Source organism: Callorhinus ursinus, unplaced genomic scaffold (assembly GCF_003265705.2).
Source record: "Callorhinus ursinus isolate GAN/ISIS: 27379988/994484 unplaced genomic scaffold, GSC_fseal_2.0 scaffold7, whole genome shotgun sequence".
NCBI classification, from domain to species: domain Eukaryota; kingdom Metazoa; phylum Chordata; class Mammalia; order Carnivora; family Otariidae; genus Callorhinus; species Callorhinus ursinus.
In genome coordinates, this window is record NW_027397069.1 from 48,713,702 (window position 1) to 48,729,973 (window position 16,272).

At 40.0% G+C, this 16,272-nt stretch overlaps 1 protein-coding gene across 5 annotated transcripts in view; it reads right to left on the reverse strand.

Moving 5' to 3' along the window:
• Positions 1 to 16,272, reverse strand: part of EPSTI1 (epithelial stromal interaction 1) — a 289,769-nt gene that overhangs the window by 43,676 nt on the left and 229,821 nt on the right. For all 5 annotated transcript variants that reach the window (XM_073894504.1, XM_025874834.2, XM_025874833.2 and 2 more), the window contains one exon: positions 8,967 to 9,040. In XM_073894504.1, coding sequence (XP_073750605.1) covers positions 8,967 to 9,040 — 74 coding nt within the window. The remainder of the gene's footprint in view (positions 1 to 8,966; positions 9,041 to 16,272) is intronic.

The window sequence follows — 16,272 nt, forward strand, 5'->3', positions numbered from 1 at the left end:
TATAAGAAAGACAAATGTTTGCATATTGGCTTTAGATCCATTCATGTTAGTTGAACTATTTGTACCAGTTCTAATAATTTTTTAGTTGATCCCTTTGGGATGTTTTAGACGGACAATCAGAGACACTTACCCCTTTTTGAGCCAATATTGAGGCTCTTTATTTCTTTGTTAGAAATAGAAACAGTCTCTAGTTGCAGGTCAGTAATAACAAGCACTCTTGTCATCCTGTTCCAGACTTCACTGGGGAAGCTGGCTTTCTTCCTAGAATTTCAAACAAAATCTAATACCTTCCTTGAAGGTTTAGTAAAACTCATTGGAAAAGACCCAGCTGGGCCTAGGGTCTTTCGTAGGTAAAAGTCAAACTACATTTTCTCTTCCATTTATAGTTTTTATTCTATTCAGGCATTAAGTCTAACTGTATATATTTTCCCTGGAAATACTTTTTTTCACCCAGATTTCCTCATTTAACAATTAGAAGTAAGACATAGTATTTTGCTCTTCCAGAATTTTGGTTATACTTCCTTTCTTGTCCTTGCAGTTTTTTTTTTTTTCTTTTAAAATCAGACAAGTTCTGGGGCACCTGGGTGGCTCAGTCAGTTAAGTGGCTGCCTTCGGCTCAGGTCATGATTCCTGGGTCCTGGGATTGAGCCCCACATTGGGCTCCTTGCTCAGCAGGGAGCCTGCTTCTCCCTCTCCCTCTGCCTGCCGCTCTCCCTGCTTGTGCTCTCTATCTCTCTCTCTCTGTGTCAAATAAATAAAGAAAATCTTTAAATAAAATCAAATCAAATCAGACAAGTTCAAAATTTGTCTGAAATTTTATCAGAACTTTAAAGACTCCAGTTTTGGGGTTAATTTACAGATGATAAATACCTTTTCTACCTTACTAAAAAAATTTTTTCTGTATTATCCTCCCATCTCTTCCATTTCTTTGTATTTATTTTATGGTTATAATACTAAATAAAATGCTTTGGTTTTTTATTTCCATTTTTACCAAATGCTTTTAAAACTCTACATTTTCTAAATAATTTTGTAGCCACATTCTGTAGATTTTAACATGAAATACTTTAAAATTTGTATTCTTTTATCCCTAAATAATTTATAATTTGAGTTTTGGTTTCAATTTGTACCATAACAGTCATTTAGAGAAGTGATTAGAAAAAAAAAATTAAGTGAATAGATGTTAAAGCTTCTTATTACTTAATTTCTAACATTATTAGATTTTTCTTAGGAATGGTGGCTTTCTAGGATTTGGGAGTATTTGGGGGATTTTTGAGAAACTTTGAAACCTTAGTCAGGGCCAATTGTAGTTACATCAATATTTGTAAAGAATATATATATATTTTTTTTTGAAGTAGACTCCATGCCCAGTGTGGAGCCTAACATGGGGCTTGAACTCACGACTCTGAGATCAAGACCTGAGCTGAAATCAAGAGTCGGACACTTAATCAACTGAGCCATCCAGGCACCCCAAGAATATGTATTTTCATAAACTAGGTACAACACTTTATAACTGTCTATATAATCATACTAAGCCATTGTTATTCAAATCTTCTATTCCTTATATTTATTTTTTGGTTCATTTGATGTGTTCATTTCTGTGGAAAATTAGCTAAATTAAAAGGAAAATTTGACAAGCCCATTATCTATATTACAGACTTAAGCAGTTTGCTTTATAGATTTCAAATTGATAAAGATTCATAATTCACATTATCTTTTGGGTTACATATTTTATCTCCAGAAAAGACCTTTATCCTGTTGAATGATTTTCACCTTGAATTCAATTCTGTCTCCTACTAATAGTGATATTAATTAATCTGCTTTCTTTTGTTAGCATTTATGGTTATATTTTCCATGCCTTTACTTTCAACTCTTTTGTTTTGCGGCATCTCTTGTAGTAGCGTATAGCTAGAGTTTCATCTTTTTATGTGATCCAAGAGCATTTCTTTTAATAAGGAGATTTGGCCTATATACCTTTTCTGTGATTGCTGACTTAAGATTTAATTTATTTGACAGAGAGAGAGAGAGCATAAGCAGGCAGAGGGAGAAGCAGGCTCCCCACTGGGCAGGGAGCCTGACAGGGGGCTCGATCCCAGGACCCTGAGATCATGACCTGAGCCAAAGGCAGACGCTTAACCGACTGAGCCACCCAGGCGTACCAAAAGGTGAAGAAAGTGCCTCTGCCTCTCAGAACCGCTAGCTGATGCTTTTGTCAGTAGCTATCTGGCGCTGCTCCCTGCATTTTTTTTTTTAAGATTTTATTTATTTAACAGAGAGAGAGACAGCCAGAGAGGGAACACAAGCAGGGGGAGCAGGAGAAGCAGGCTTCCCACAGAGCAGGGAACCTGATGTGGGGCTCGATCCCAGGACCCCAAGATCACGACCTGAGCCGAAGGCAGATGCTGAATGAGCCACCCAGGCGCCCCACTGCTGACTTGTTTATAAAACTTCCACCCTCCTTTCTGCCTTCTGTTGTAATGATCAAATTTTCATTATATTCATTGTATTTCACTGCTGTATTTTTTTCTCCTAAAGTTTTTATGTTATATAGCCTATATATCCTGTTGTGTATCTTATAATCCTGTTATATTTGTACATATAACTGAACACATAAAACACGTATCACTTAGTCTTCTATCAATATGTAGAATTCACAAGCCTTTCCTCATGCAAAGAAAAAAATGCTTATGTTACTTCCTATCTCCCTCTCTTTCTTGTGCCTTTTCTAGCACTAAAATCCTCTTGATATTAATTTGATCATGCTGATTCTTAATTAAAAAAAGATAAAATCCATCATATACTTGACTATAAATGTCACTATCTTCTTTGTTCACAATTATTCTGATATCCTCTCTCTTCCCTTTTCTTGGATTATTTGTTCATTTTGTGGTACTTTTTTTCAGTAAGGATCTTAGAACTCACACAGAAGTGACAAAGTTGGCTCTGCAGGTAGCTTGTCTCCAAGATGGGGGTGGGCCACATATGACCCCAGGTACCGTATATTTACCAGAACCACTTTCTGGGCCCCACAGCCTTAGTAAATCTTATGTGTCAAAAAGACATTCTTAGGGTCTATTCTTGGGAACAAAGGCCAGAATCAGCTGGTCCCTCTCATACTTCTCCTTGTGCTGTCCTCATTTGCAGTTACTTTGAACTTTGTTTAGTTTCTCCCTCCAAACACGATACTAGATGTCTTACATGGATTATATTGATTAATCTTCTTTTGAATTAGCAACTTTTACTAGTCCCACCCCATGCTCTCCACGAGGAAACAGAGGCTCAAGGAGTTAAATAATGCTCAGCTAGTGAGCAGACGGATTATAGTTTGAGCCCAAGTAGTCTGATCCCAGATCTGCCCGCACAAGAAGAGAACACTTGACCGGACCAGCTTCCAACGATAAGATAATTAAGTGAAACTAGTTTATAAATAAGACACTAGTCAACTTTTATCTTTTACCAATTATTAATTACATATCGAGAAGGCTAGACGCTGCCCCTGACATCCAGGAGCTGGCCTGGCACTCAGAGCTAGGCCTTGGTGTTCTCCTGTTGGAAGCAATTTCACACAGTATCAACGTCAAAAGAGGTCACTCTGTGACTGTGATGGATCCTGACAAACAGAAGACCACTCGTTAACATGTCTGAACAAAGGTACAAGAACCTCGTCTAAACCAAAGTGACCAAATACCCCCAATTCCTAGCTAATATGTGTGACTGCCACTTCTTTATTAATTACATTACCATTACAATTAATCAGTCAGGTCTTCCCTCCTTTTAGCTAAGATTAAGATACCTAGGGGCTCCTGGGTGGCTCAGATGGTTAAGCATCTGCCTTCGGTTCAGGTCATGATCCCAGGGTCCTGGGATCGAGTCCTGCATCGAGCTCCTTGCTCAGCGGGAAGCCTGCTTCTCCCTCTCCTTCTCCTGCTCCCCCTGCTTGTGCTCTCTCTCTCTGTCAAATAAATGCAAAAAGTCTTAAAAAAAAAAAAAAAAGATTAAGATACCTAATCACAATCACTCCTGCCTCCATTCAACCCAGAACAAAGCCCTGCTTCCTCAAAGCCTCCTCCAATCACCTGACACAGACCCAAATCCTAGCATGGTCTGATATCTTCTTACCAAGGTGGCCACAGTTCCCCCACGGTATGGTTAAGGAGTTTGGAATTCATCTGATAAGAAATGGGAAATAACTGAGGGTTTTAGAAGAGGGTAGAGACATGACTAAAGTTGGGCTTTAGAAAATGAAATCGACAAAACACGTGAGGTAACCAAAAGAAAAAGACAGTGGGCAAAGATGGTAATGAAGCCGTCCCAGTAGTCCAGGGGGCAGCAAGGAGACAGAAGCCATAATGCAGGTGGCATGTGATAAATACCTACATGAAGGTGGTAGCAGTGGGAATGAAAATGAGTTAACGTGCACCAGGACATCTGCCGAAAGAATCAATAGTGGGTAGAGATTTTGATACGGTCTTAACCATCAGCACAATTTAACATTCACTAGGCAGGGATTCTCCCAGATCAGATTTCCCATAAAATATTCAGTCTTATTCTGAACAAAATAGGGGATTTTTCTATCTATAAGTCCACTTCATTAGCATAAGACAGAAAGTTATGAATAGGATGACTTTGGATTCACCTTACTTGGATTATAAAATGTGAAGTTGGATTTAATCCTACTGTATGGATAAGGGATCGATTTAGCCCTTAAGTGTCTTTTGGAAGCTCCCATGAAGGGCATTAGAAGTTTTGTGAGCGTATTAGAAGGCAAACTTGGGCCTAAGTGTGCATATTCAGCGACCTGCCTGGGTCCTCCACTCTAAGAAACTAAAATAGATGAAAATGTGCCCCCGAGGAACTAATCATACTATTATTTAAATGGAAAAGAGACGCATGGTTCTGATGGTGGAAACGGAGTAAACTTCCCAACCTTGCAAATGAAAGGCTGAGCTGAAGGTGGTGCTTGGCACTTTAGGAACAGGAAGGTCCTGTTTTGGAATGAACATGGTTGCAAGAGCTTTTTCAACTGGGGTTTCAAGAATTGAGCCCCTTCTCCCCTAGAAATATTAGAAACAGTATCTAGGAATAGAGTACAGCCCAGAGAGGTCACAAAAGCCCACAGACCCTACAGTAAGTTTAACTGCGGAACTAACTCAATGTCAGACCTGGAAGAGGATGGCATTCATATACGATGAAAATCAGAGGAAGCACACATACTTCCTCAATTCTTCTTTCACCTACTCTAGGCAAAATTTAGATCTTGGTAGGAAGAAACGCATCTGTTTACTCCCATCCTACGTGAGCCGCCCCCCCGCCACCGATTAAATAGGCTCAAAATTCAAACCTATCTCTCCATCTATCCAAAAGACATTATTAGAAAGATGACTACAACCCTCAAAATAAGCTACCATTCAAAATTCTAAATGCTGAGATTTTACTCAAGTGTTTTAAATCACCTAAATCCCAACATCCTCCCTTTGATTTTTTTTTTAAAAGCACAGCCAAAGGTTCATTAACTATTACTTCAAATGCTCAAATCCACCAGTAATATTAATAGAAAAGACCATTAATAGAAAAGGCCACATTTTATAAGTACAGAGAGTAAAAATAATGGTGAAAACTACACCAGGGTTAGAGGCCTATTTCTACCCTCTGCTTTCATGCTCAAGAATCCTAGAACTAATTCTAAATTGTGAAATGAATCTGTCCCCAGCCAGAGTAGCAGACTTAATGCACCATTAATCTGGTCTGCTCTCAGCTGCCAATTGAAATAGTCACAGTCATTCGATTTTTAAGGAAAAGACAGTACTGCAGAAGTACATTCCAGAGGTCTTTTCATAAAAGCCATCCTGTGTGCTCCATCTGCACACGCAATCTGCTGTGTATTTCCAGCCAGCTTGCATGGGCAGATTAATGCGTACAATTAGAAAGCAACCTCACAGGCATTCAATAAACTGCCTTCATTATTACACTCAGGAGAGTCCCTTTGGATGTCAATAAAAGCCTAGTTTTCTGCCTGTTAGCTAAATAATTGACAACACTAAAAATAATCAGAAGCAAATGAACGAAGTCAGGAATAAGGTGTTAAGAAAGAGCACATTAAGATTCTCATGGTGGTGCCCCCGGATGCTATCATGAGCTTTTTCTCCAGCAGCTTGGATTTACAGTCTGCTCAAGTCCATGGATGCTCTTCTGCACAAAACAAACAAACAAACAAACAAACAAACAAAAAAACACCATTCCTGGTCTGCTATTTGAACCACATATCACAGCATGCTGAAACTAGCAAGGACGTGAGGTATTGACTAGTTTGAAAGAATTTCTTACTTGTGTTTCTATTTTGTGTTACTTGGTTTGACAGCTTCAGGAGAATCTAATTCTTTTGGTGGGGGAAGGGGGCATTGGAGAATGTGAAATAGGCTGGTGAAATCTTTGTGCTATTAGAATTCTAACAGCTCCCCTAGACAATTTTTGAACCATAAACCAACTATAAGAAGGTATGATAGAGGCTTGTTATGCCGAGGATCCATGTTTTCCAAGAAGTCCCTTTCATATTTCTAGCTATATAATGATCATTCATTTCATGAGCTATTTGTCTTTTAATTTCAAAAGTAATTCAAAACAAAATAATCTTTAAAAAAACTCACATATATTTTATGTTCCTCAATAGGCTTTAAAAATCAATTTGAGATACTTCTCATTTTTAGTCAACTCCTTTTTCCTGGTTAACTGGGACTTTCATGATAAGTAGAAGAAAGAGCAAGAGTGAAATGTGTGTGTAATTGAATTAATCTCCCCTGATGGTATAGGAGGTGGTTGAGGGTAAAACTCTTTTTTTTTTTTCTTTCAGAGAAAAGGGTGCTTGATCTCTAGTATTTAGTAAAACACAACTCAAGAAGCTGGAGACTATGAAAGAAAGGCACGTGGGTGACATAACCTCCCATGTCCTTTAGACTCTAAGAATCTCTCATCCTTCACCTTACCATGCTTAAAAGACTCCAGTAAATGGGCTTGTTCAAATTCCTAGTCCTATACCTAAGACCCTTCATTGGTAAGCAGCTCTTTACTTTTCCAGTGAAGCTAGAATGACACAGGATAAATACATTTGTCTTTATTGTCTCTCTAGCCTACTGCTGTCCCCATGGCATCCCCTTGTCTCCTTCAACTCCTCTGGCTGGCCTAGAAATACTTCCATCCATCCTATACCAATGAACGGAAAGGCAATAATATATTAACACCCTTGATCTACTGCCTCTCTTCTGCCATCTCTCTCTCTAAGACTGCTTCTCCTTAGCTTCCCACCAGCTCCCTCAGCCCCATACCAGTTTTAGAAGAACCGCAGGGAAAAGCAGGCTATGGATTCTATGACTCAAATGAGGGCAACATCTATTTTAACTTAAGAAAGATAACGTCACTCATTGGCACGTCTACCCAACCCGTTCCATCTCCCATTTTTCTCACCTGGGTAGCAGAAGACAACCAAGTACCTCACTTGCTAAGAGGCAAAGTAAAGCATTGAGAAACTCCTTCCCACTCCTTCCCTCGGAGACTTAAAGCAAGAAAGAGCTGCTTAGGATGAGGCAGGATAATTGCCGTGAAATGAGAAAACCAGAGGACGCAACATACTTTAGGGTGTCACATACGCTCACCCCAATATGAGAATGATCTTAAATTCTAAAAATGAGGTACAACAATGGGAAGAGAGGAGAGGAGGCAGTCAGATAACAACCCACCTGAAAGTGGAGGCCAATTGCCAGTTCTGGGTGGGACCATAATAGTCTCTACATAATAGTGACTACAAAACAGAAGTTGTCTGATGCACTCAGCAAGGACCTCTGTCCATAGTTCCATTTCCATAAAATTCAGGCACTTGTATGCCATTTATGTGAAATATTTTATTTAAGCCTTACAAATGGCCTATGGGAGAGATACTGTCATCCCTATTAAAAAAAAAAAAAGAGGTTTCGTACTCTGTCTGAGGTCACAGTTGGGGAAGGGAGCTAGGACTTTGAATCCAGATATGCTTGGTTTTAATTCTACCAAATTTGGAATTAACCTAGGTTAATTTCTAGGTTATATATATATATATATTCCTAAGTTATAATAAAAAATATGGGTTTTGGCTTTTTCTATTCTATTAAGCAGCTTACAGGTAATCTAGCTACTTAGAGTTAGGACAGGAGCCTATCTTTAAAGCCTATATAACAGAGTAGATTACCTACAATACAGCACATAGTAGTTGCCCTATACATATTAGCTGCTGATATTCACAAGTCCTACTAGAAAAAGTACCTTGGTGGATGACCACCAATTGGGAATTTTGCCAATAATTGCTAAATTATTTCTCAATTTTTGTCTACAAAAATACAAGTGTGACTAGTCCCCAGTCCATTAGATAAACCCCTAGTTAGTTTAGATTCTGCTTGGGTCCTTCTTTTCAAATATCATCTTCTTTATATCAGTGTTTTGAAAGTCGACATTATCAGAAGTACCTTGGATCACCAAAGAATCAGCCCTCCTAGTTATTTAGAATGGGGAATTTCTCAAATTTAGCAGTATTACTTCCTTTTTTTTTTTAAGATTGTATTTATTTATTTCACAGAGACACAGCGAGAGAGGGAACACGAGTAGGGGGAGTAGGAGAGGGAGAAGCAGGCTTCCCGCTGAGCAGGGAGCCCAATGTGGGACTCGATCCCAGGACCCTGGGATCATGACCTGAGCTGAAGGCAGACGCTTAATGACTGAGCAACCCAGGCGCCCCTAGCAGTATTATTTCAAATCGATTGACTACTAAAGAATACTCTGTGAACCTCAGAACCTCACTTTCATAATGACAGAGTTTAATTACATAATTAATGTAACAGCCAATAATCCAATACCAGTGGTCTTAAACAGTTACCAGCACCTAGAACTTAAAAGCAGTATGAACAATATGCCTATAAAGGTACAAAGTTCTGAAGATACAAACTTACTATTGCTGGTGCTCTCTAAATGCTTCTCTTCTGAGGTTTTCTTGAAGTCTTTTTTTCTCCTCTAGTTTATTGCTCTGAAATTGCAAAAATCAAAATGTCACCTATTAGGGAAGCTTTAAGCAGAATCATAGTGTTAAACTTACCCAAGGTCCAAAATCCTTAGGTTCAAGTGGCCCCAGTAGTCCAAGATGGTACCTAGCAGGGCTTCCAAGATGTGCCCTCTCAACCCATGGGTACTGTTTAATGAAAGCCAGGAGCCCCAGATTCCTGCCATGGCTCCCCTCTCCCAACTTGATTGGTATAATCACAGAATCAGTATTCACATTTTTATTCTGTAGTTCAAATGATGGCAGCATTTATATTTTAAGAAGTGTTTTCAAGATGGTTTAAGGGAAATATGAAATTTCCACACCAAGTATGTTGAATGAAAATTATAAGAAATGGTTAAGTAGTTCATAAAAAATTATATATGTGTGTATGTGTATACATATATATATATATATACACACACAACCCACCCACATTCCATTAAAGCATTAAGAAAAAGATTTTCAATAAGCCGACTCAACTCCCTCCTTAGAATCAGATACTTAAAGCTGTTGAGAGACTGAACAGCAAATGTCATAAAAAATGGAATGGAATAAATTATTTTTTTAATTAGTTGTTTGGCGAATCTAGAAACAGAGGACTTCGTATTTGATATTACTGTCACCAAGGCTCTGGCATATTTTAATCCAACTTAAATAACCCTGGAGCTTTTTGTTCACTATGACATAACTGTCATTTTTTTTTTTTTAAACTTGCCTATGAAAAACAAGTGAAGTTCCTAGAAAACAAGTTTAATATGGAGTTAAAACAAGTGCTACAACACAGGGGAGACTTGAAGTTTTCAATGAATCCAAGGGAGACAGAAAGCAGCTGGGTTTGCTTTAATGAAAGAACTGGATTTGCCTCGCAGGAAGACCTGTGAAAAGGGAATAATGGAAGTCATCACTTCTAAACCCTGACATAAGGTTGGCTCCACCTTTTGAAGAAAGGGAAAAACTGTTCATGTTGTTCATTTCCATGAAAGTCTTCATTCACACAGAACCACTTACTAGTCCTATTTTGAAAAGTAAAATGGAGGGGCGCCTGGGTGGCTCAGTCAGTTGGGCGTCTGCCTTCAGCTCAGGTCATGATCCCAGAGTTGGGATAAAGTCCCGCATCGGGCTCCCTGCTCCGCGGGGAGCCTGCTTCTCCCTCTGCCTGCTGCTTCCCCCTGCTTGTGTGTGCACTCGTGCACGCTCTCTGTCAAATAAGTAAATAAAATCTTAAAAGAAAAAAAGTAAAATGAAGGTTTTAGTTTCAGAAAAAAACAAAGGAGGTTTATTACAAAAGGAATCAATTATAATACAAAGCAATTGGATTATTCATGAAACAAGTTCTAGGAAGTAAACTAATAGAGAATTGTGAAACCAAATCAACAGGCTCTCAACCTAGGAAAAAAAATCCTGATTCATGAGACCAACATGATCAATTGTAATGAGCCCCTACATCTCTGGAAAAAAGTGGGGGGGGGGCAGTAAAAGACAGCAAGCAAGCAGTAGGGATTCATTAAACCACTGTAAGGAATGCTACTTTGAAAATAGCGAGAAAACCACACAAGCATCTGGAGACCAGGGCTGGGTTCCTTTAGCAAGGTCAAAAATTGGAAACCCAGTTTTGATCTCTTCACTAATAGATTATCATTGAATTCAACTCATGAAAAAGTTACTCAGTAGCTAAATTCTGTCCAAAAAGTCTGTTTATCCCTCAGAAGTTGACGGAGAAGTATTTTGCAAAATAAGAGTATTTAAGAAATTATATTCAATACCTATCAATGTAGGAACTGTTTATTATGCTAATCTGAATACTTACATTTAGTCATACTATTTATTTCTTTCCAATTAACAGAGAATTAAGGAGTCATCCAACCAAACCATACTTTATATTATATATAAAATGTGTGTGTATATATATAGAAATGTAAAATGTTTAGGGGCACCTGGGTGGCTCAGTTTATTGGTGTTCAACTCTTGGTTTCGGCTCAGGTCATGATCTCAGGGTCATGAGACTGAGCATGGGGCTCCATGCTGGGTGTTGAATTTGCTTAAGATTCTCTCTCTCCCTCTGCCCGTCCCCACCCTGCTCGCACATGCACACACACTCTAATTAAATAATTAAATATCTAAGAGCATGGGGTCTAAAAGAAAAAATTATGTAACCAGCTCCAGATCCACCACCACTGAGTAACCTTAAGCAAATCATTTAATATTACTGAATCTCATTTGTTCAAACATTTATCAAATGCCTATTATAAGCTTGGTACTATGTTAGATGCTGAGAATACAGATACGCACGGAGCAGTGCCTCCTCTGGAAAATTTCAGAGGCTAGCTGGGAACACAGACAAGAAAGAAATGATGGCAGTGTATAAAATATGTGGGGGGATAGAGGTTTGCAAACAATATGACCAGAGAAAAAGCATAAAGTAGTGCTTCCAACAGTTCCACAAACATTAATCTAGTGTCCACTAAGTGGCAGACCCCATCCTGGGCACGGGAGCCAAGTTGATTAACATTCAGAATGTGGTTTCTAACCTTGGGTTCGTGAGTAAGCTCTATGTTAAGAGGATGCTCATTTTTACAGAGAGTGGGTTCATCCATAGCTTTCTTCAGATTCACCAAGGGGCTGATGACCAAATTTAAGGATAAGAACCATGGTCTAAATTCGAAACAGAGATCAATCTTAGCAAGTTTTCCAGCAGGAGGAGCTGATGGGAGCAGGGCTACTTCACTCCATTACACAGGTTGCTCACTACTCAGGGGGGCCAGGAAAGGGGTTGGGGAGGCTAAAGGAGGGCTGGCATTCAGCTCACCAAGCCCTATATCCCAGCACGGGGTGTCTCAGCACAGCGCAGGTATCTTTTTCTCTGTCCCAGAAAAGTACTATCAGTCACCAACCTGAGCACCCACAGAAATGACTGGCTGCATGAAGAATCTGCTTCTAATTTGCACAAAGGCAATGATGGGCTATAGTAGGGACCTACAGGGAAGGGATATTCCCATAACTTACAATATTTTCAGTAAACAAAGGCATGAGAGATTAAGCCTGTTTAGGGAACTCCGAGAAGCTCATGGATAAATTGAAAGGTGTTTGTAGTGAAGATAAGGTGGAAGAAATGGGAAGGGGGTGGTGAGAGAGGAATTTATATGCCAAGTAAAGGAGTTTGGACTTCATTAAAGGCAACGATGAGCCATTATGTTATTTTAAGCAGGAGAGTAAGCAGCTCACTCTGAAAGCAATGTGGAGAATAAACTGCAGGAAGGACCACAAATATAAAAACCAGTGGAGTGGTTCTCACAATAATCCAGGCCATAAATTATGAGTCCCAAATTAAGGCAACGGGGACAGAGAAGGATGGGCAAACTCTAGAAAAATGCAGGGAACAGCAATAATAGAGGGGGGAAAAAGAAGTAATAGGAGGTAGACTATATCAATGAAAGATGAGTGAGGCAAGGAGCAATAGTACAGGAGGATGGCCATTAAGAGCATCAGAATGAGCAGAAGTTTGGCTTTGAACCTACTGGATTTGAGATCTACTTGTGGCCCATCTAGAGAGAAAGATCAAGCATACAGTAGAATGCGTGGTTCTGGGATTCAGGAATATGGGCTAGAGATACAGATTTCAGAAATCACCAGCACAAGCAATGACGAACCCTTAAATGTGGAAATGTGAGGACTTTCACCCAAGACTATGGTTGGGTAGGTACAGGGATGGGACCTAGATAGAATATCGATGGTAGAAAAACGTGGGGTGAGGGGAGGACCTGGAAATCCAGAGAGGTGGAATTTGAAGGACAAAGTACTTAATAGTTACCATATTACAAAGAGTTTAAATAAATTAGAAATTAGAGTCTCCATGAGGTTTTTTTAAATTAAGAGCACCCTTGGTGCTCCTGGCTAGATCAGTACCAGTGCGGTACTGGAGACAGAAATCAAACTCAGCCCGCCAAGGAACAAACAGAGATGAGAACTCAAAGAAGGCAGGTCCCTAAGCCAGCTGCACTCCGCATCACCTAAGGGACATTTTTAAAAACAAGAGATTCTTTGGTTTAGGTGATTGCTAGAAGTCGGTCCACAGACTGGCATTTGGGAACCAAATGTGGTGGAAAGGCTTTCAAGCAGTTGGGCCATGACACTTGGCAGGGAGGAGTTGAAAGCAAACCAGAACAGAGAAAGAGCCTTTGTTTTTAAGAGGACTGAGTAGGATTATATCCTAAGAGACAGAAGGGGTGGGGGGACAGGAAAGTAACAAGAAAAAAGGGGGCTTAACCGATGGAGCAGCAAGGTTCCTGAGGAGATGGGAGGGAAGAGGGGATAATAAACACAAGCGGAAGAATCCATCGTAGCAACAAAGAAAAGCACTTTCTTATTCCCTCTGAGATGGGGTGGGGGTAGAAACAGCAAAGGAAGAGTACAGAAGCAGAAAAATAAAGGTCCTTATGGCCTGATGGACTTTATTTCCCAGAAGGTGAGAGAGGAGATCATAAGCTGAAAGTGAAAGAAAAGGAGAAAAAGAGAGAGGAGAAAGATCTTGGTAATTAGAGGTGGTCCAGGCCTGCAGAGTGGGGTGCCACAGGGTAGGCACTGTTAGAGACCCAGATGGCAGGAAAGCCCACAAACCTGGTGGAGCAAAAGAAGAAAACCCACAAAGGCATGTGTGTTTGCTTTCTCGAGCAATCTCATTCATGTGGGTTTCGTACAAATGAAATAATTGAACCAATTCATGTGTAAAATAATGCTTTGCCTTCCACGCACCAGCCTGAAACAACAAAGTCAAATGAGATCGTGTTAAAGCACTTCTCTACATCTATAATTAATTAGGTTAGGGCACCCCAAGTCAGTGATTACTACGTGCTAGGCATTGTACTAAGGGCTTTCCACATATTGTATCCTTTAAGCCTTCCGTTCCATTATATTATTATACCCATTTTACAGATAAGGAAATGGACATTTTTCCTAGTTTATAAAAACAATATTGCAGTAAGTACCTCAATGTGGTTTTACCCTATAATCTGTCTTAAACGGTTAGCCTTTGCTACTACTTGCTTCCTAGAAATAAGCAACAAATGTGATTCCTTAAAAAAGAATGTATATGTATGCATCTCTGCATCTAATATGCATACCTTATTTTCTACTGGTTAGTTCCTACTTCACTTTATAGCATTAAAACTAACTAGCAGGGTCACCAGGGTGGCTCAGTCATTGAGTGTATGCCTTCCGCTCAGATCATGATCCCAGAGTCCTGGGATCAAGCCCAGCATCTGGCCCCCTGCTCAGCAGGGGACCAGCTTCTCCTTCTCCCCCTGCTCATTCTCTCTCTCTTGTTCTCTCTCTCTCAAATAAAATCTTAAAAAAAAAAAAACCACTTTAAAACTAACAATGCTTCTCAGTGTCTGCATAAAAAATGGTGACCTCCAGTGCTCCAAATAACTCTCAGCTTTATGACTTTATAGTTTACTAGAAAGAAGAAGGAAAGTCATCAGAGGCTACCCAGATCTCTGGCTGGTTTCCTGCCGTTTCTGAGGTTATAAGACCACAAAAGGTTCTGAGTATTAAATGAAAGTATTTATAAACTATATACCACTGTGTAATATCATTTCAAACATAAGGAGATCAAAGGCAGAAGAAGAGGAATCCAGGAGGTAGGGAGGGTCTTTAACATGGAATTGGAAGATTTTCATGTTTCAAGTGTGTGCGTATTATGAAAGCCTGGGGGAGAAAAAAATCGAATTATTACCTAATCCATCAATGGAATTATGAGGGAAAATCATGGTGGAGGTTTACTCTCATAGCACAAAATTCAGGCAAAGGCCTTGTTGTGAGGATTTATGAAAACCTGTGTACTTACCCTGCAAGAGCCAGTTGGCAAAGAAAGTACTTATACCTGGTATGCTGCCTTTGTTTAACGATTTTCTTTCACACTGCTGTTCTAATAGTTTAGGGATATTTTCTCTGACTTATAGATTTCCAGAAAGAGAAGCTAATACATTATCATGAAACCACATGAGTTGTATTAGTTTCCTATTGTTGCTGTAACAAATCGCCAAAACTTAGTGGCTTCAAACAATGCAAGTTTACTCTAATAATCTTACAGCTCTGGAGATCAGAAGTCCAAGACGGTGTCATTGGGTTAAAATCAAGGTGTCAGAAGGACTACTTTTCTTCTGGAGGCTCCAGGGGAGAATCTTTCCTTGCCTTTTCCAGCTTCTAGAGGCCACCTCCATTCCTAGGTTCATGGCCCCTTCCTCCATCTTAAAGCCAACAGTGGCAGGCCGGATCTTTCTCCTGCTGCCATCTCTTCAGCTCTCAATCTCCCACCTCCCTCTTTCAATTTGATTACATTGGAGCCACCTGGATAATGCAGGGTTCTCTATTTGAAGGTAAGCTGATTAGCAACCTTAATTCCAACTGCATATGTAATCCCCCCCACCCTTTGCCAGGTAACATAATATATTCCTAGGTTCCAGGGATTAGAATGTGGAGGGGCAGGGAATGGGACATTATTCTGCCTACTACATGGGTTATAATCTAGTTTTATATCAATAAGCATCAGACATATAATATGCCAGATACTTCACGAAATCTTTGCCCTTCTTAGCCCTCAGAGGCTTGGCTTTGGAATGTGTGTGGTAGGGGAAGGTGAGGGAGGCCCTCTTTCACTTAGGGCTAAAGCAGTGGTGTGCTGATAAACTTAGCAACCAGCTCTAGCAAAGAGGAGGAGGGGAAGGTTGACTTGTAGCATTTACTGATTTCTGTGGTGAAAATATTCCCACAATGGTCGGTTTCAAGTTACCAAGATGAAGTCCAGGAGGCTCTAGTACACACCAGGGGAAGAACACATAACATCAACATACCCTAGTACAGAAAATAAAAGTTTGATGGGAGTATCCAAGTGCCCTTTACAAATTTCCCCTTCACCTATAGGACTAACTCTCCCTGAAGCCATTGACATGACCAGATGCTAAAGAGCTGGCTGCTTTTCACATCCTTGTGCTTATTAAAAATCAAAGACCACTCACATGTGCTAGCAGGGAATATAGTTTACTCTCCCCTCACTCACACACAGGTGGTGACCATTTAGAGACCCCGTGTTCCATGGTGACCCTGCCTGGGAGAGAGGGAGAACTGAAGGGCAAGGCGGGGGTTAAGACCAGAGGCCAAGCTAGGGACTCTCAGGTGGCAATAGGCTGCTTGGTTTCTACTTGACCTAGAGTTCCTGGACA